A 21,339-nucleotide genomic window follows, 5' to 3' on the forward strand; every position below is an offset into this window, starting at 1 on the left:
GCTCTTTGGAGACGGGGCTGCATGGTGAGGGCCATCATTGCCACAGCAACCAGAGGCTGCCCCCTGCAGGCTGCCTGGCTAGGTCCACCCCTCAGCTCCAGACTCCCTGGTTGTATGATTGCTGCAGATCACTCGTGTTTCTGTCCCTCCGCTCCCTTTTTGTGAAGTGAGGAGAATAACAGACCTGCATAGTGGGTTCCTATGAGGATAAAACGGGCAGGTGCGTGTAAAGCACTTCCCGCTTGGTGCACGGTGGGCATTCACGAAGGTTGCTGATGGCCTCTTCTCTTTGGGGCTCCCTGTGTTGTCTCCACATTGTCTCAGCACCCTCGGTCCTCTGTGTCTTCCAGGGGCCTCTTGGGGAGGCCGCTGCCTGCACTCTGTCTTCTCACTTCCACACGGGCACAAAGAAGTATGTCGTCCCCGAAGGATGGCAGGTGTGAGAGGCAGAGGCTGCTGCTCTGTGTTCGTGGCATGCAGTCAGCCACTGCAGAGCCAGGCAGTCGAGGCAGGGGCTGAAAGACACACAAGGCAGAAAAACTGTTCAACAGAAATTTGTGATTTCAGTTTTGTTCAGCAGAAGCACCAAACCACCAAGCTGGCATGAATGTAGGGACGTCTTTGGCAGGTTGTGATTTCGGGCCCAGGCTTCCTAAGTGTGATCTGATGACCTTTGCCAGTGACGAGCAGTGGCGACATGGGTGACAGGGTTGTTGTGCAGGGAGCCCATCCAGGCGAAAAATGTTGTGAAATGTTGTGAAAAATGACTTGGGGGCAAGTGGCCTGAGTAACAAGCAGATGTTTGGCCGACTTCGAAAAGGGTTCCCAGAGTCACTTCCAAAAGTCCTTCACCTTCTGCACGCCAGGCACTATGCCAGGTCCCTAAGTGATGCTCCCATAAAGCACAATCCTCTTCTCAAAGGACTTGAGGCCAGTAAGGGGGAAGATGTGTGTGTGTGTGTTTAAAGTCTTAGAGTGTCATGGAGCTGTGGCCAAGGATGGCAGGATCGCCCCAAGAACAATTCGCTCACCCAGTGTTGAACTGAGTACCTACTACGTGCAGGGCACACTGCTGGGAGCAGAGAGTAAGACTGAAACCCCCGGGTTCCCTTTACTCGTGGAGCTTGCATTGGAGTTGGGGAGAAGGGTAGTGAACGAGTTAACCAGAAAACACAGAGATATTTAACCAACACACAGCTGTGGCATTAGGATCGGCGTGTTTTAGTTCCAAGCTAAGCACCACCGGTTGCCATGGCACCATAAGGGAGAATCCTGGGGACCCTCCTACAGGGCAGAGTGTACCCAGAGAATCAGAGGCAGCTGAAACAGAGCCTGCAGCCCCCTTGGGCCTCATTACATGATTTCTACCCGATTCAAGAGTGGGAGACTGTTGAAGGGCTTTAGGTTTCAAGGCTTTAAGGAGTTTGAAACCTGACGGTTGTTCTGCGGACAATGGATTGGAAGTGAGCAGGCAGAGGCTGGTGTAAAAGTCCACCTTTCAAACTGCGGGGGAAAGGCTGAGCTATTCAATGAATGCTGTTAGTACTCTCCATTGACTGTTCGGTTAAGTTAGGACCCTGCCGTGTGGCCCTACCTCATGCCATCTACAAAAATAAATCCCACACACCTAAAGGGAAGAAAGTTTTGCCTTGGCTGGGTGGCTCGGTTGGTTGAAGCAATGCCCCACACACCAAAAGGTTGTGGGTTCAATCCCCAGTCAGGGCAGATACAGGAAGCAGCTGATCTATGTGTCTGGGTGTCTCTCTCTTCCTCTCTCTCTCTTTCTAAAATCAATAACTATATCCTCATGTGAGGATTTAAAACAAAAGAGGTAAAAGTTTTATACGTAAAAAAGGAAATAAACCTTTCTTTCTGGTGTAGGCTGTTCCGTAATCTTGGAGTGGAGAATAAGATGCAAAACCCAGAAGCTATAAAAAGTGCTTTTATGCAGATTTCCCTGCATAAAAAAGTTAAACTTTGGGAAATTCAAAGACTGAAAATAATGGCAAATGAGGAATTGAGAGAATTGCTTGTAATATGTATAACACATAATAGGTTGATATTAAGAATATAAAGAGTTCTTCCATCATAACACAAGCACAAATGATGGTGAAATGGGCCAAGAACATGAACAGGCAATGACCAATAAACATAAAAGATATTCAACCAACTAGTCATTAGGGAAATGAAGACTGAATAAAAAGATACTGTTTTCATTCTTTTTAAACACTATAAAAACCTGTGTTACAAAATTTCCTATGCAAGGAAACTCAGATCTTTTGGGGATAGCATTTTGGCAGCAAACATCAAAATCTCAAATGTAAATACACTTTCATCCAGTAATTTTACCCCCAAGAATCCTCCAGGAATGTTCATGTATATATATATGTATATATACAAAGAAGTACATTCGAGAATACTTTTGCCAAATGTCTGTACTTGTAAGAAACTAGAGATGTGATAAACGCCCATTGATAACAGTCCATTGAAAGCAGTGGTCTCCACCAGAGGCAGTCCTGCCCCCAGAGGACCTTGGACAGTGTCAGGAGACATTTTTGGTGGTCGCTCCTGGCTGCCGAACACCCTCCAGGACAGCCCCCCATGACAGCCCCACCCGGCAGCGGTGCTAAGGCCGAGAAACACCATGTCACAGAAACCCGCAGCCAGTGACAAGGGAAAGAGTAGATCTGTAGATATGCCACTGAAGATCTCTGAGACATGTCATAAAAAAATTATTTTACGGCTTACTATGTGATCTTGATGTGAATTTTTTAAACCACTAAATAATTCTATGTCCTCCCAGAAGCAACCGCTGTTCGCAGCTTCTTCCTCGGCCTTCCAGTGCTGTTCCCAGCGCGGACAAGTCGGGGCGCTTGTGTCTAGGATACTGCAGGTGACCGTGCTCCGTGGTTCGATTCAGAAACCAGGGCGTTCATTACCTGGCTGTTCCAGGCCTGGACCTGAGGCCCCCTGACACAATGTTTTCTAGATGATTCCCCCTCCCGTGTGTTTTCTTTGGCATTTTTATGTTTGCAGAACAAAACTGTGTGCTGGGGTAAGGAGGTGGGAAGAGGCATGTAGCAGAAGTCTGATGTTGTGGGGGAGGGGGTAGGCAGAGGAAGGAAGCCAGGGTGAGGGCTCTCTCTCCCCGTGGGTGTTCATGAGGTCACACCAGGGCCATTTCCTGGTGGTGACTTGTGGGGACTTTCACAGGGGGACAGAGTAAATTTGCCTTCGCCCCAGGGCAGAATTCAGCCAATGCTGGGGACATTGCAAATTCCTCTTCCGGCCTGCCCACTGTCAGGCAGGGTCATTTATGGGCCTTCTTGTCTCTCTCTGCAGTTTCCAACCGCTAAGTCTTAATTCACATCTGTGACTTTTTGAAGAAGCCTGGCTTTCCTCTCCTGTGCTTTTCCAGAAAAGCCTCTTAGAGTTGGGCCTGAGACTTTTTGGTGTCTTCATCAGTTACCTGCCCTCCTCCTGCCTGTCTCTCTCACAGACACCTTATTCCAAGGTCAGAATAAAAACCCTTGAAGGAGGGTGGAGTTAGCCAGCATCCCTCCAGCCCAGGGCTTTTAAAACTAAAGGTGTCTGCTGCCACCTTCAGCCAGACACAGGCACTCTCCATGGACCGGACTTGGCAGGAGCGTGGAGGACCAGGCCAGCTGCAGGCAGCAGGGCCCCGGCCCCTCCACAGGCCTCTGCGGTCCAGCTCAGAGGAAGGCATCTCCTGCACACAGCAGCCTCCTGAGTCTTCTCCAGCGATTGTCCGTCTTAGACGTCACAATTCCACTTGTCCCTCAGGGTGTCGGGGAAGGGGAGAGTCCCCTGCCCCTCTTTACCCTAATGTGGTGCTCATGGCTTGACGAATAATGAAATAATGAAATGGACACAAGATTAAATTACCAGGAGGAAGAAATTTAAGATGTGTGCACAGGAGAATCACAATATGATGCTCGGCCCAGAAAATGAGGCCCAGTGATCGAACTAGCCGCCTTTTTGTACTGACGTGTCCCTGTAAACGCTTTGACTCAGGACCTCTGACTTCAGTGTAAACATGTCTCTCTCGGGCCTCTTGGAGCAGCAAGGACACCTGTCACTTGGGAGACCGATTTCCTGCAAGCAAGGAGACGATGGAGGGTCAAGGTGGCCTTCTGGCATCGGCTGCTTATCAAGTAACCTTCAATGAACATAACCAATATGGCATTGTGGGGCATTTGGGGGCAGCCCATCTCGGGCCCTAACAAGGGTTACCACCCAGCTGAGAGCCTGGCCAAGCTGTCATGTTTTAGTTCCAAAGTTCTCAGGGGACAACTGCCTCTCGCAGGTAACACCAGCTTCACCTCCTATGAAGTCGAAACTCACTGCTGCTCTCACAAAAGCTGCCCCTTCTTGTAAAAATTCTGACAGTATGGAGTCAGAAGGGACACCGTTTGGAGCCAAGGGGGCTGGTTTCTAACCTGAGGTGATTCTGGTGACTTTAAACAGTCCCCTGGGCTGGTCTGTGAGACCAGCTTTGAGCTGAGGGTTCTTGCAACATGACTTTGAATGGACATGCATGTTCGATCTTTTATTTTCAATACTCATGGCAGCTCCGTATAAAAGAACCAGCCTTGGGGAGAGGAGCTCGCAGGCACCCTGAGAATCAAATGACTCCTCTGGATGGAATCGCACTTTAGTTACTCTAAACAGAACCACCTGTATCATCCCAGAGCCCCCCACTCAGTCCTGAGTTCGGGACTCCCACTGGGTCGTCTCTGAAGTCAGGATGTTTGTGGATCTGCTTCTCTAACAGGCACCCGGAGGTCCTAAGAGGGCCGGGTGGGGAGCCAAAACTCTGGGGCCTTGTCATCTGTTCCTTCTGCTTCAACTTTCTGGAGGCCCCTGAGCACGGACCTGAATGATTCAGAAGTCGCCTGCCTTTGCAGAGGTCACCTACTGGCCTTAGAAGAGTTCCTGAAAAGTTTGGTGCCAATCAAATTGGTTCTTAGTGGGGTTTTTTTTTTTTTTCCAAGTGCACCAGCTAAGATGCTGGCTATCTAAACTAGGGATGCAAGAATCCTTGGAATCCTTGAGCAGAGGGAAGCTTTCAGAAGCATGCATAAGTACACGCCCTCTGCTGTCTAAATGAGATTTTCCAAAATTGGACTTTTCCTAAGGAAGAGCGCGCAGTAGGCGGACTCAGGCCAAAGGGACAGAATTCGAGACGTCTCGTGTGGCAAGCAAGTTTCCCAGAGAGGTTTGAGATGACATGCGGTGGGGCAGTGAGGTGCCTACTGCAGCATATTACTCCACCTGCGAGCTCAGAGCGGGAGGCCTGCCCGGGCCCCTCTGGGGCGCTGGGAAACTCCCCCCTCTCTGTGTCACCAGGAGTAAGAGCTACTCTGTCACAGATGAAGGGCTGTAAAAATTACCCTGATCTTTGCATGAAATTAGGTGCAGCATTGCCCCCTCACCCAGGGATCGCTCTACCTAATCCTGGATTATGTGCGTGTGAAGGCAGGCCGTGAATGAAAATGCCCCCGCGTAAGAGGGGTCTGCGGAACGGAGAGACCCAGAGGCTCCCCAGACAGAAGAGGCCTCGGGGCAGGGGCCCACGGCCAGCACCACACTCCAGAAGGAGGCAAAGCCTCCCCTTGGCTTTAAAATGACCTCCAGGCATGAGTCATTCCGTGGCTGACTGGCTGGAGAGGAACCGAGAAAATGAAAATGTGTTGCTCATTAGCAAAGGGAAATACAATGATGTTGAGGGTCCTTTCTTGTCAGAGCCACACTCTGCTGCCCTGGTCTGTGAAGCAAAGCATTCTTCGTATCCGCTTTAAGCTTCAAGCTGAGAGAAAATTAATTTCTCGCTGTTGACTTATTACTAAGGAGCTTGGTAGTAATGCCAGAAATAAGGGGCTTCGGAAAACAGAGCCTTTTTCGGCATTGAGACTTTCGCCGGCGTCAGGGCCGTTTTGTGATTTCCCTCTCGAGACGGGCTCGTTTTCTCCAGAGGGCCTCTGCGCAGCAGCACGGAGGTTCGGGCCGCACCAGAGACCAGACGGTTCTCTTGGCAGGGACCATCCTTGGTGGGGTGTTTAGTAGCACCCGTGGCCTCTCCCAACGGTGTGTACCAACAGCACTCCCCCACCACAGCGTGGCCACCTAACGTGTCTCCAGACGTTGTGGCCAAAGGACACAAAATTGCACGCACACACACACACTTTAGGAATCACTGTTCTATAGGAAAGACACAACATAAAATAATATTTGTCCTAAGAACTTATACGCATGACCCAAGGACATGAACCAGGGTGGGGAGATTGCCTGAGGGAGTAGGGGGTGCTGGGTGGAAGGGAGCAAAGTGGGAAAAACTCAGGATGACTGTAATAGCACAACCACAAATAAAATATTAAAACAAAAATGAATTTTTGGCCTAAATTAGTTGTGCTTTTAAAATAGGTCCTAAGATTTTTACATACCTTTAATACCTGTGAGTGAACAGGAATTCGTCTCTTTGAGTGCCCTTCACCAAATCTGAGCGTCTTCTCCACCCACTTCCACTCTGCTTTCCCCTAGTGTTCATGTGTTGCTAGTCATTTCCCTGACCTGTTAATTCAATAATAGGTTATTCATTTATTTATTCTTGTCATTCATTCGCTTATTCACTCCTTTGTGCCACAAGAGACTTGGTGGGTGAGTCCTCACCACATGCCCAGTGGTGACCAAGCACCCCCTCGTAACCAGGATTCCTACACATTTGGTACCACATCCACCGTCCTCCGCTTGTTTGGGACGAGGGCTTCCATTTTAAGAAGGCAAAACCGCATCTGACACAAAGGAGCATGGTCCCTGGAGCCAGACAGACTTAGGTTCAAATCCCACCTCTGCTGTGTACAAGCTGGGTAGCCCTGGGCTAATTATTGAACCTATGTGCCTCAGTTTCCCCATATGAACAGGGGGGGTAATTTCCTCTACCCAGCAGAGTTCTTGTGAGGCCTCCATGAGGTCATGTACATCAGGTGTCAGTAAACGGTAACATCCTCTGCCGACAGGTAGGGCATAACGTAGGAGCTGCCATCTCTGTGGGTCCAAAATAGTCAAATACCAGCAGCTTCCTGCAGTTCAACCAAATATGCAAACCCACGGTGCAGCATTGCAGGACTGCATCTGTGCTCCATGGAGTCCAGCAAATAAACGGAAGGGTTCTGCTCATCTGCTTTCAGGAGAAAGCCACTCATGGCCATTCTGAACATCCTCAGCCAGCATGTATTTTTAAAAGCCTCTGTAGTACAGAAAATTGTACACTTCCAGCCAGTTTGTGAGGAAATAACCTGAATGGTAGCAATTCCTCCATTTTCCATTGCTGTTTGTGTTCCTGTGGTTTGTGGCCCTTTGCTCCCTGGAGGTGCCTTTCTCTGACGGGTCTGTGTCTCTGTCTCAGGTCATGCTGCTGATTGCCTTCATCTGCGTGAGCAGCTCTCCGTGGACCAGCTACAGTGCCTTCAGATATTTCGAAGTGGTCACCATTTGCAACTTGATCATGATCCTCGCCTTTTACCTGGTCCATCTCTTCCGCCTCTACCGCGTGCTCACCTGTATCAGCTGGCCCCTGTCGGTAAGGGAGTGGCCTGGCCCTGTTCTCCACGCACAAGTCAGGACGTTCGCTGGGGCACTGAGACCCCATGGCGTCCTTCTGGTCTGCCCACCCTGCCCGCCTCTTGCACCATTCGTAGCTGCTCCAGCCCTGGATTTCCCCCTGTTTGGTGCACAGCTCTGCCTGGTGTCCCAGTGCTTTCTAAAACTCACCTTCCAGCTATAAGAGGGCTCTGCCTCTCACCCCCATGTTTGTTTCCTCCAGTGACAGACAGTGAGCTGTGTGTGTGTGTTGGGAGAAGGAACAGGGAAGGAAGAAGGCAATGATGGTGATGGGTGTTTTTACCGTCGTGAGTGCTGAATGATGCGTCAGCTAAAATGGACTGGCAGAGCCTCAGGAGAGATTTCATAGTTGCCTGGGTTTTTTCTTCCCACTTTATTACCTTGTAAAAATAGCTTTATTGATGCTCTACAATCACCCACTGAGAGTGTATAACGCACTGGATTTTAGCATATTCCCAGAGCTGTGCGTCCGTCGCCGCAGTCAGTTTTAGAACACCTCATCATCTCAGAACAAGATTCCCCACGCTTTCGCTGTCACCTTCTACCCTTCATCCCCTCCAGCCCTGACCAACCACTGATCGACGCTCCATCTCTGTGAGTTTTTCCATTCGGGACATTCCATGGACATGGAGTCACATGTGTGGCCTTCTGTCACTGTCTTCTTTCACTTGGCAGAGTTGTTCATGGTTTATCTTTGTTCTCGTTTGTGTCAGCACTCCGGTCCTTTCCACAGACCAGTAATATTCCGTTGAATGATATTTGTCCCATGTCTTGTGTATTTATTCACCATGCATGGACATTTGGGTTGTTTCTGCCTTATGAATAGAATAGTGTGTCTGTGAACACCTATGTGCACGTTTTTCGTATAGATGTGACTCCATTTCGCTGGGGACTGCGCCTAAGCGCGGAATTGCTGGGTTACGTGGTGGCCATGTTGGATCGTTTGAGGACCTGCCAGACTGTTTGGCAGAGCAGTGCATCAGGTCACATTCCATAAGCAGTGTGCTCGGGTTCCAATTTTTCCACATCCTTGTCAGCACTTTTTATTTTCCAACTTTCAGATTATAGTTATTCTGGTGAGTGTGAAGTTGTATCTTGTGGTTTTGATTTGTGTTTTTCTCTGGTGATTAATGAGGTCAATCCTCTTTCATGTGTTGTTTTTGTCCATTTGTGTATTTTCTTTGGAGAAATGTCTGTCGGAGCCTTTGCCCATTCTTTGATTAGGTCGTCTTTTTATTATTGAGTAGTAAGAGTTTTTGGTATAGTCTAGTTAAGAGTCCCTGTCAGAGTTATGATTTGCCAATTATTTACTCCCATTCTGCTGGTTGTTTTTCAATTTCTTGATAGTGTTTGTTAAAGCACAAGCTTTAAATTTGGATTAAATCCATCCTATGTATTTTTCTTTTGTTTCTTTTGGGTATATCTAAAAGCCACTGCCAAATTCAAGACTGTGAAGATTTACCTCTAAGTTTTATTGGTTTAAGCTCTTATTGGTTTAAGCTCTTATATAGATATAAGCTCTTATATCTATTTTGAGTTAATTTTCCCATATAGTGGGAGGTAAGGATTCAGATTCATTTTTGGCATCTGAATATCCAGTTGTCCCATCCCAGTCTGTTGGGAAGACTTTTCTTCCCCCATTGAATTGTCTTGGCACCCTTGTTGAAAATTGCTTGGCCGTAAACACATGGGTTTATTTCTGGACTCAATTCCATTGCACTGATCTTACTACACTATCTACATTCCTGTAAAACTTGTAGTAAATTTTGAAATTAAGACGGTGTGACTCTTTCTGTTTGTTCTTCTTTATCAGGATTGATTGGATTTTGGCAACTTTATATGAATTTTAGAATCAGCTTTTCAGTTTCTACAAAGAAGTCGGCTGAGGTTTTCATAGGAATTACAGTGAATCAATTTGGAGAGGATTGCCACCTTCGCAATAATGAATCTTGTGATTCATTTGTAATGGGAGGTTTTCAATTTATTTAGATCTTTTAATATTTCCTCTAACACTGTTTTAGTTTTCAGAGTATAAGCACCTTAGTTTTTGATGCAATTTCCAATCTAATTATTTTCTTAATTTCTTTTTTGCATTGTTTGTGGCAAATGGATAGAAATACAATTACTTTCTCTATGTTGATCTGATGTCCTCAACTTTGCTGAACTCATTTATTAAGCTAACAGATGGTTAGTGGGTTCCTAGAGAATATAGCATATTTGCCACATGCAAGTTCGTGCCGCCTATGAATAGAGATAGTTTTACATTCCCTTCTAATCTGGATGCCTTTTCTGTTATTTTTCTTGCCTTATTGCAATAAATTAGGTGAATGTTGAATCAAAGTGGCAAGAGTAGACATCATTATCATTTTTTCTGTTTTTAGAAGGAAAGCGGTCCATCTTTCATTGTGAAATATGGTGTTAGCTGTGGTTTTTGTAGATGCTGTTTACCAGAACGAAGAAATTACCTTGCCAGTCCTACTTTGTTAAGAGTTTTTATCATGAGCCCTGGCTGGTGTAGCTCAGTGGATTGAGCGCGGGCCTGCAACCACATGATTGTGGTTCGATTCCCAGTCGGGGCACATGCCTGGGTTGCAGGCCAGTTCCCTGCAGGGGCCAGTTCCCTGCAGGGGACGCATGAGAAGCAACCATACATTGATGTTTCCTCCTCTCTCCTTCCCTTCCCCTCTAAAGATAAATAAATAAAATATTTATTAAAAAAAAAGTTTTTATCATGAAAGGGTGTTACATTTTGTCAAATGCTTCTTCTTCGTCTACTGAGATAATCATATGGGTTTCCCCCCCATTGATAGTCTATGAATATGTTATATTCTATTGATTTTAACATGTGGAGCCAAGCACACGCTCCTGAGATAAATTCTGTTTGATCATAGTGTCAAATTCAGCTTATACACTATTTTACAGGTTCCTGTAAAATTCGTAGTAGATTTTGAAACTAAGAAGTGTGGCTTTTTCTGTCAGCTGGATTTGGTTTGCTAGTGTTTTGCTCAGGATTTTCATGTTTGCACTCATAAGGGATATTGTTCTCTTGGGACATTTGTGTCTTATTTTGTTACCAAGGTAATACTAGCCTCATAGAATAATTTGGGAAACAGTCCTTCATCTTCTTATTTCTGGAAGATTTTGTGAAGAGTCAGTAAGCCATGTGGACTTGGGCTTTTCTTGTGGATAGTTTTTTTCATTATTAACTCAAATTCTACTCGTTCATACACGGTCAGGCACAAATAACATCCCTTTTTTATTACAAAATCATAAGCATGCCATTCTGTAACGCAATATCACACTCAAGAGCACACCATGTGCCATCTTAGGTGAAATGTTCAAATTAGAACTATAAATTATTACACCCATTTTATTACCCTCCCAACCACACTCAGGCAGGCGCTACTTCTGCAGGACCCTGTAGAGTTAGACTGTTTGTTTCTGCTCGAGTCATTTTTGGTAGTCACTTTCCTGGGCTGTGTTCATCTCACCCAAGTTACTTAATTTTGGCAGGCAGTTGTTGATAGTATTCCTTTAAAATCCTTTTCATTTCTGTAATATGACCAGTGAAGTCCCCTCTTTCATTTCTAATGTTGGTTAGCTGAATCTTTTCTCTCTTTTATTAGTTTTTTTTTTCTTGATCAGTCTAGCTAAAGGTTTGCCTTCTGTTGATCTTTTCAAAGAGACCAGCTGTTGGTTTCATTGACTTTCTCTGTTGTTCTTTTTTTTTTTGTTCTCTGTCTCATTCATTGCAGCTCCAGTCTTTCTTTCCTTCTTTCTACCTGCTTTAGGATTCGTTTGCTCTTCTTTTTCAGTGTCTTAAGGTGAAGGTTAGATTATTAATTTGAAACCTTTCAGCCCTGGCTGGTGTGGCTCAGTGACTAGAGTGCCAACCTGCAGACCAAAAGGTTACCAGTTCAGTACCCAGTCAGGGCACATGCCTGGGTTGTGGGCTGGTTCCCCGGTTGTGGGCGTGCAAGAGACACACAGATCCATGTATCTCTCACACATCCATGTTTCTCTCCCTCTCTTTAAAAAACAAAGAAAGAAAAGAAGAGAGAGAGAGGGAGGGAAGGAAGGAAGAAAGGAAGGAAGGGAGGAACCTTTCTTGTAATATGGCATTTACAGCTATAAATATCTCTCTGAGCACTGCTTTAGTTGCTTCCCATAAATTTGGTTTGTCCTGTGTTCATTCATCTCCAAGTTTTTTCCAATTTCCCTTGTGATTTCTTCTTTGACCCATTAATTAGTTAGGAATGTGTTACTTAATTTGTATAGATTTGTGAGTTTTACAAATTTCTATCTGCTGTTGATTTGTAATTTTATTTTATTGTAGTTGGAGAGCACACTTCAAATTATTTGATTCCTGCATTTATTGAGGTTTGGTTTATAGTTTGGCATACCCTATGCTGGAAAATGTTTTATGTACATTGAGAAGAACGTATGTTCTCCTTTTGGTGGATCGAACGTTTAATAGATGTCTGTTGCGTCCAGTTGTTTTACAGTACTGGGTGAGTCTTCTGTTTCCTTGTTGCTCTTCTCCCTAGTCGTTCTAAACACTGTGGGAAGGGGGGTATTGAAGCCTCCAACTCTTATTTTTGAATTCTCTATTTCTCCCTTCATTTCTCTGAGCTTTTGCTTCCTGTATTTTGTTGCTCTGTTATTAGGTGCATATATGTGTATAATTGTTATAGCTTCCTGGTGTATGGCCATTTTCATCATTATAAAATGTCTTTTATCTCTGGTAATATTATTTTGTTTTCATATCTATTTTGTCTGGTGTAACCATAGCTGTTCTACCTTTCTTTTGGTTGCTATTTGAATGACATATCTTTTTCATCCTTCTACTTTCAACCTACTTATATGTTTCAATACAATGCATGTCTCCTACAGAAAACAAATAGTTGGATCTCTTAAAAACCTAGTCTGACAACCTCTGCTTTGTGACTGAATCATTTAACCATTCACATTTACCATGATTACCCACTATATTACTTAAGAGAAATTTCTTTTGGGCTCCTAATGTATAAGGCCCCTTTCATAGTTTTGACAACTTTTTGCTTCTTTTTTTAAATTTTTTTTATTTATTTATCTTTTTAGAGAGGAAGGGAAGGAGAGAAGGAGAAAAATATCAATGTATGGTTGCCTCTTGTGAGTCCCCTGCCAGGAACTGGCCTGCAACCCAGGCATGTGCCCTGACTGGGAATCAAACCGCGATCCTTTGGTTCACAGGCCTGTACTCAATCCACTGAGCTACACCAGCCAGGGCAACTTTTTGCTTCTTTAGAGAGCAGGCTCCTCTGGGCTTCCCTGATGCTCCTAATGAACAAGGAGAGAGTAAAAGCTAGGAGGCAAGAAGGAGGGTGGGCTGAACAGGGAGCAAAAGTTGGAAGGATAAATTCAGCTGAGCGCAATGTAGGCACCTTCCATTTAGGACCCTCTCATCTCGTTGTCCCCATCCCATGTCATCGTCCTCTGTCTTTGTATGTGAGGGTCTTGGAGGTAGGGAACTTCCCATTACCAATCTGCTCTTCGTCACAGTTTCTGTGGTCTGCCTTGTGATGTCCTTGTCTAGTGGCTAAGGGAGAAATCAGGGTCTTTGCACAGCTCTGACAGGAACTGCAGCTTGAAAGCGGATGCTGTCCCACGTTTAATACACCTGCCCCGATGGGCAGAACTTCATGAAGGAGTAATTTCTGCACTCTCATTGAAGACTGAAAATGGATACACTCTGGATTCAGAGTGAATACTATGAATGGCCCTAAACCCCATTCTGCTCTGACCTGGTATTTCCTGGGGAGGGAGAAGGATGAGGTGCAAGTATTTCCATGTCACTGAATGACATCCTAATCCTGGAGAATGCATGGGGTGGACACGGACGGCCCCATGGACCAAGGGGAGGAGCAAAGGTAGAGTCCATCCTGCCAGGAGACTCAGCAGCAGAGCGTGGCCTGGGCTCCCTTCCGGAGAGCAGGCCAGCGCCCACCACACAGCCAAGCGCGAAACATTCTCTGGAACAGGCGTAAAAACCCCCCTCTCTTCAGGGAACTTTGCTGTGAAGGGCTGGAGCTTTGTTTAAATTTTCCAACCAGGAGTTGGGAGAAACTTGTTTGCTTTGAGCAGCTTTGGCCAGAGATTGAGGCAGTGTCTACGAACCAATCTCAGGAAGGCAGCAGCCCTTCGCGGATATCTCTGCTCACACAAGATGCGCCCTGTCTTTTTGTCCCCTTCCTCCCTGCCCGCTTGGCATCTTTTCTCACTTGGCCTTGGCCTCATCCTGGCCAGCCTTACACATTCATTGCCTGTGAGCTGCGCTGCTCCTGACGGGGTGTTACACCAGCCCTGCTTCTGTTCCTCTCTTCTGACGACCGGTTGCCCCTCTGAACCAGGAGCGGACCTCCCGACCCACTGCTTGCTTTGTTTCCGCCCCCAGGAACTTCTGCACTATTTAATCGGCACCCTGCTCCTCCTCATCGCGTCCATTGTGGCAGCCTCCAAGAGTTACAACCAGAGCGAGCTGGTAGCCGCAGCGGTAAGGACCTTCTCGGGGAGCCTTCAGCACTGAGTTCCTGCTTCGAACATTCATTTCCTTCCTGACGGGGACAGCCGAGGAATCGTTTTCTGGGGCCTTTCTTTTGCAGAATCAGTGCCCGCCTTGATCCAGCCAGCTCAGTCTCCAAAGAGCCTTCAACTTGGGTTCCCAGTGGAGGGCCTCAGGAGGCGAACCATCAGGGCTGTTGGCAAACAAAAGGGCCCAGCAGCCCAGGCCTCTCTCTTGCAGCCACCGCTTAAGTCAGATGGCGAGTGGGTGTTAAATCACATGCCCATTGTGGCCATTTGCTCATGGCTGCCTCGGCCTCATACAGAGAAAGATTCTGGAGCCTCGTTTGGGCTCAGGGGAGCAGTACTGGGATTAGTCAGTGATACCAGCCTTTAGTCCTAGTTTTGCCAAACCTCATTTTTAGCAGTAGTCAGGCCGGGAAGTAACCCTCCTGTACCTTTCAGAGGGGGAAATTGACCCATCCAATAGCCTAAGTAGAAGAAGCATAGAAGTGTGCAAAACTACGGTGCTGTGGGAGCTTCTTTTATTTATCACCCATATACAAACACATGTATACGTGCATGCACATCATTGTTTTTAAAAGGTTTGTAGATGCCTGTCATCCGATTTCCAATTTAGCAAATTGTTTACAGGTTGGTGGCTTGAGGGACAGTTCTGATGTGCCTCATTAAGAAGCAGGCAAGGTATTTCAATGTGTTTAAGAAAAGCTGTCTGTGTGCTGGTCACTCTTTCATTTCCCAGTTCCCCAGCCCTTCAGCTCAGAGTGGGGCTGTGCCCGGAATTCCACTGAGGGGTAGAGTCTGCCCTCCACCAGTTGGCGTGGAGCAGAGGTCACTCCTCTAACTGCCCTTTAAGTGCTTCCGACAGCCCACCCATCCATCCACCACCTTGCCCCCCTGCAAACCCCACCTTCGTCCAGTCTCCAAGGAGAGATGTGGTTGCCAGCCACAGGTTACCGCTTGCTGGGCTACAGGAGGCTGGTGGGGGTGGTGGGTAGAAAGAGGAAGACGTGTGCCCACTGTTTCAAGGCCACATCGGGAGGTTCCCACTGGGTTCTATGATTCCAGCTGCACATAATGGTGTTGGCCCTGGAATCCCGAAAACCACGTTTATCAGACACCATCGGGGTCCCCGGGGGAGCCAGAGAAGTTAACACGATGGGGCCCTTTGCTTACGAGAAAGTGGTGATCCAGCTCAGGAGTCAAGCCTAGGCACGTGAAACAATTAGCAAACGAGGCATTGTCGTCCAGAATAGCACTCTGTAGCGATGCAATAAACTGTTCAATTATGCAGTGCAGACAGTTGGAGACCGGGATGGTATGTAATGTGCTAATTGTGCAGAACAGACAATGAGAGGCCCAAACAGGCTTTAATAGGCTAATTATGCGGTGCAGACAATCAGTACAAAAGGAGCCAAGCAAACGGACCTCGGGAAGGGGAGGTAGGCGTGGGCTTGTGGAGGCAGCCACTCACTGCAAACCAGCAGGCAGGCTTGCAGAGAAAACGGAACCTTGAAAATCCTGCCCTTCATCCTGGGCCATGCCTCCTGGATGTCACGAGTGGTTTCAGCTGGGTGCTTAGGGGCAACACAGCAACCCTGAGGCTTTTTTTGCAAGGCTTAGAACACCTGGGCAACAAGTAGAGTGGAGAGTGCATTCCGGAGCCACACTCCCTGGGCTCCTCCCAGGGCTGGCCTTGCTGTCTCTGTGGCCGTGGGCAGAATCCTTGACCTCCTGTCCCTCTGTTTCTTCAGTTGTAAAATGAGGGACTGGGAGGGTAATGCCAAGGTCCACCTGGCAGAGCTGTGAGGGTTAAAGGAATTAACATACCTGAGGGCCTAGAAGACTGGTGGGTATATAGTAAATGCTCAGTAGAATTTAGCTACAGCTGCCAGGTTTGTTCACTAGTCAGGAGGATGACTCCAGACTTTGAAGTTCCAGACGGGACACCAGAGCAAGGACCTCTTCCTTTCGGGATGCCCTGTTCCCCACCCACAGACCAGGAGGTTGGATGGGGCGAGGTCCCCACACTTGAGTACTGGGTGGGCCCCCCAGAAAGGAAAGGGGAGCTGCCTGAACTTGTATTAGTCTCATATTATTTAACTATGTGCAAATGTAAGGCTAGATGGCAAGGCCTCTACACCTGGCTCTGACACAGCTATAAAGCTAGACAAAAATCATAATGCATGAAATGTAAACAATGCTACCACACTGATTAAATCTAATTGAACATAAAATTTAAAACTCAGATTTAAATGTATAATTCCACCTTCTTTTTCATTAGCCCAGGATAAGTAAAGTACAGTGGCTTGGCCCTAGGTCAGTTGAAACATGAACTTGAACATGCACACCAAAGTTGCCCACAGTGAGAAGAGCCAAGGGGTGGAGACCTGGAGACCTGGCTGCCAGGCCTGACCAGGGTCCCAGCCAGGGGACCTGGGGCCAGGGCCTCATCTCTACACCTGAGAGAGAGCGAAGAGTTTGGGTCAGGCAATCCCACAAGCTAGCACCCTGCTGGCCACAGCCAGGGCCGGGGGCAGGCACAGACCGGAAGCAGACTGCCCTTGGCCTAGGAACTCCCTCTCCCCTTTCCCCCATGCAGATCTTTGGCTTCGTGGCCACCTTCCTCTGCCTGGCAAGCGTGTGGCTGTCTTACAAGATCTCTTGTGTGACCCAGTCAGCAGGTGAGTTCTGGTTGTCTGAACACAGATGGTCTCTGACAGGTCCCTGTGCTCAGGGACAGGGGGACAGCCTTTTCTGGAGTTTCACGGTGGAGAAGAGCCTGCTGTAGAGGTGGCTGAGGGCACGCAGCAGCGTAGGGGGAACAATGTAATGCGGGACCCTCTGCCCTTTCGTCCCATGCCTGTCCCAGTCCCCGGCCCCGCCCCCACCCCGAAAAGCCCTAACATTTCAGCCTCTGATGGAGAAGCATTTTCTTTAAATGTTTCCTAATGACAAAAATAAAATATAGAACACTTAGAAAATGCAAATGAGAAAAAAATTAATAAAAAACCATCTGTCATCACGCTACCCAGAAATAGAACCCACCAGGTGTCTTTCCTTTCAGGATTTTGTCTCTTAGAATATACAGAGAGAGACATAATAGAGAGAGAGGGAGAGAGAGAGACAAGATACAGAGAGAGGGAGAGAGAGACAAAATACAGAGAGATAGAGAGACAAACACAAACACGCAGCTTTGATTAAAATGATCCAAAATGTCTTATTTTGTGACCTGATCTTCTACTTCGCCGTCTCTCAGACATCATCCCCTGGTCTGCAGGTGCTCTCTTCTGTCACCCTTCATGGCTCCACGATGTCACGTTGAGTCCATTGCGTGTCTGTCCCACCATGCACTTGTCTCCTGTGTGGGGCACTGTTTTTTGTTGTTGCTGTCGTTTTAATTCTTTGCTCCTAAAAAGTGCTGGAATGAACATCCTCATAAATACCTATACCTGGTATTTTTCCTTTAGACTTACTGAAAGCTTGAACCAGCTATTTTGAATAATCCGCTTTTTTCTTTGATCTCACACTTCCTTTCTTTGTTCTTTTTCTTACACACACACACACACACACAATATCACAGCATTTACATGATGCTGTGTGGCTTGCTCTGCAGAAAGGTGGTCACAGCAGAGCCTCGGAATCCCTGGCAAAGGTGGATGGGGATAGGACGGGAGTCACGAAGGACCGCGTGGGGTGGGGCACCATTTACGTGAACTGTGCAGAAGAGCTACGTCCACGGGGGCAGAAAGCAGATGAGCACTCGCCTGGGGCTGGGGCAGGTGGGCTGCAGGGCTGCCCGCCCACGGGTGCGGGGCTTCTTTCTGAAGTGGGGACAGTGCTCTCAGAGGGCTGCGCAGTTCTGTGAATAGAGCGAGGATAGCAAAAGTCATGGGTGAATTCAGTGGTGTGTGAATTACATGCCAATAAAGCTGTTAAAGAAAAAATGATAAAAATCGGAACATAAAAAAATGCTAACAGGTAATGTCCAAAGGTGGCCAGTCTATAAATATTGGAGTAAATATGTTACTTAAACTTGGGGAGGAGCAGCCAAAAGAAACGGAGCTCAGATACCTCTGAGGAGAAAGCCTTGGGGCGGGGGGGGGCTGGGGGGGGGCGCTGCAGCTTAGGGATGGAAATCCCCTCCACACAATTTCATTTTTTGCCTATTTAGAAATGTATTTTAAAAAGAAAAAATAATCCCAGTGACAGTTGGTGTGGGTGGAGGAAGGCAGTGCACCAGGCCGAGTGTGGGTTGGCCTGCTGCGGGGCTGCTCCTGGGCGGGCCCTACCCTGGCCAGGGGTCCTCACTTTGCCTTTTCCTTCCCAAGATGCAGCCGTCTGAGGACGCCACAGACTCCGGGGCCACAGGAGGCCCCGCGGGACGTGTGGCCCGGCCCAGCAGACAGGAGGATCCCAGGGCCCACAGCCATAGGAAAGACTTCTGAACCTGTGTCCTGTGCCAAAGTGCTGCCCGGGCTGGTTGGCACAGGAGGGGGCCTTCGCCTTCCTCCTGAGCGCCTGAGCTGCTCCCAGCCTCTCTCCGCAGTCTGAAGAATATTCCTCCCCATCTGGGAAGGAAAGGCAGCCTCCAGGGAAACCTGGTCTCTCCCTCCTGCTTTGAAAACTGTCTCAGGGGCCAGTGCACACAGTGGGGGTTTCTGAATCCTGCATAACACCTGTCCCTCAGGGGAGTGAAGTTGCCTCAAGTCTCTCTGGAGGAACAAAGCCCTTTCCTAATTTATCTAGTTTGGGAACCTGGTCTTGATGCCCTGACACCCTCGTCCTTCCAGCAGGGCAGTGAGGCATACCTATAGAAGCACTGTGGTCCACCTGTCCCCAAAGATGCAATCTCAGCCTCTTTTCCCGACTCTACCTTCGTGACCATTGTGTGTGTGTCTGAATGTTTTTTAAATAAAATATTGACCAATGGCAGAAGAATTTCTTATTAAGCCGAGGACGGCTGTAAAAGCAGGGGTAAAGTGGAGGGGCCCACGAGGCTAGCTGGGGACCACCCCCTGGGGGTGAGCCCAGTACAGGATGCAGAAGTGGCCTCTCAAGATTTGCATATTTTCAAAGTAAACTGATTTCAAGGGTAGAAGCCAGTAATATTCATGCGAGACACAGCAGGACTCAAAGCAACTCAGGCAGCCTTTAAAAAAGAGGAAATTCAAGCCCTGATTTGTGCCACTTGATTGGCTGATTGGTTGGGCATCTCCTGCAACTTGAAGGGCTGCCAGTCCGATCCCTGGTCAAAGCAAATGCCTGGGTTGTGGGTTTGGCCCTGGGTTGGGGCGTGTACCTGAGGCAACCGACAGATGTTTCCCTCTCCTCCCTCCCTTCCCCTCTAAAAATGAATATCTTTTTTAAAAAAGGGAAATTCTGCTACATGCTGCCACATGCATGAACTTTGAAGACACTGTTAAATGAATTAACGCAGACACAGAGCAACAAATGCTGTATGATTCCCCTTACATGAGGGGCCCAGAGGGGCAGAAGAGGGTTTCACAGGGACACTTCCATCAGGAAGGTGAACCCTTCTGGAGGTGGACAGTGGTGGCGGTCACACATCAGTGTAAACGACGTTATTGCCACCACACTGTGAGCCTAAAAATTGCTAGCATGGCAAGTTTTCTGTCACGTATAATTTTGCCCCAATTTTTTTACAAAAGCAATACAGGACCTCTGTCCAGGCACTGAAATCGCTGAATGGGGGAAGACAGAGACCCAGTTACACAGAGGCCAGCGCCATAGTCCAACAGCTAAGCCTTGCAGACCCCAGAGAGCCGAGCTGTGTGATGTGTAGGTCTCTAAACCAGGCTCCCTCCAGGACTGCTCAACCCAGGGGCAGTGCCCATGTATAACCCAAACTCTACCCCACCCCAGCTCCCAGCCCAGGGAGGGGGTCCACCGAGCAGTCACAGCCAGGCAGGGACCAGCACAAATGTGAGAGGAGGGAAGTTTGGACCCATGGAGGGAGGATAGGGAGTTGGGGCCTGTCCCAAGGACCAAGAGGCAGCCCTGGCTCAGTGTGGCAACCTGAGGCCCCAGGAGAAGGTGTTGCCACCTGTGGAGAAAGCAGGTCTGCCTGCATCCTCTACCACAAGTGGCCAGGTTCCTGCTGGCAGGGCCTCCCACCACCACCCCCCCCCACCGCCCTTTGCCCAGCTGTTGGAGAGGAAGGGAGGGAAGGTGGAGGCTGATGCTCCCCCGCTCCTCTGGGCAAGCCTCTGCCTCGGGTGTTTTCCCACCACCCACAAGGAAGGCTGCTGCTCCGAGGCCCTCAAACACGCCTTAGGTGTGGTTCTCTCTCTGCAGCAGGGTGTGTGCCCCTCCTTTGCATGGGGAAGGAAGGACCCTGCCCTGATGGCACTGGAGCTGGAGACTCGAGGAGAAAGCCAAGTGGACGACATGAGGTAAGTGACAGTGCTGGGATTTGAGTCCAGCTCTGATGTCTCCTTGGCCCCAGCTTGGGCCACTGCCCCCACCCCGGGCCACTGGGATGTTAGGACAGGGCCAGAAGAGACTGGCTGCCTCTGTGGGCAGTTGGCTGTGGTGTCTGCTGACAGGTCCAGAAGGAAAAAATGAGCATGCTCCCGAGGGCCCTGGCCTGCTGCACCCCTCCTGCTGCAGCCGAGGGCGGGAGTCTTCTTTCCCAGACGTGTTTACCTGCTCAGCCCTCAGCCCGGGCCTCCAGCCAGGAGGCTAAAGCGACCCAGAGCTGGCCCATCCCCCCGGTGCCGACTCCCAGCCTCTTCCCCAACACGAAAAAGCAAACACGTGTTGCCAGGGAAACACAGCAGGTCTTTGGGGCCCCCAGCAACCACCACTTCCCCCGTGTGGCCGTGTCTGAACTGCATCCTGTGAACTGCATCCTGTGAATGCAGGGGTTTTGGGGGGTCTCACAGATACCAAATTTTTCAGGTAAAACATCCATTAGCACCCAAAACGACCTAAGACGCACACTCTGCTGTCATCCACCGCTAACCCCGACACAGGGAACCCACACAGGCTCCTTCACCGGGGGTGGCCCTCACTTGTTGATGGAGACAAGCCTGCGAGGCCAGCTGCTGAGACACCTGCCACCCGTCCTGGGCCGGCTGGGATCTCTCCATCGCGCGCACGACTGAGACAAAG

General features: G+C 48.4%; 1 protein-coding gene across 1 annotated transcript in view; it reads left to right on the forward strand.

Annotated features, from left to right (window-relative positions):
* Window positions 1-19,137, forward strand: part of CMTM7 (CKLF like MARVEL transmembrane domain containing 7) — a 45,856-nt gene extending 26,719 nt beyond the window's left edge. Inside the window, exons 2-5 of the mRNA XM_037070873.1 lie at window positions 7,427-7,600; window positions 14,075-14,173; window positions 16,805-16,886; window positions 18,534-19,137. Coding sequence (XP_036926768.1) covers window positions 7,427-7,600; window positions 14,075-14,173; window positions 16,805-16,886; window positions 18,534-18,547 — 369 coding nt within the window. The 3' untranslated portion in view covers window positions 18,548-19,137. The remainder of the gene's footprint in view (window positions 1-7,426; window positions 7,601-14,074; window positions 14,174-16,804; window positions 16,887-18,533) is intronic.
* Window positions 19,138-21,339: the final 2,202 nt, after the last annotated feature.

Source organism: Sturnira hondurensis, unplaced genomic scaffold, assembly GCF_014824575.4.
Source record: "Sturnira hondurensis isolate 20B ecotype Veracruz unplaced genomic scaffold, ASM1482457v3 Scaffold0019006, whole genome shotgun sequence".
In the NCBI taxonomy this organism is placed as follows: Eukaryota; Metazoa; Chordata; class Mammalia; order Chiroptera; family Phyllostomidae; genus Sturnira; species Sturnira hondurensis.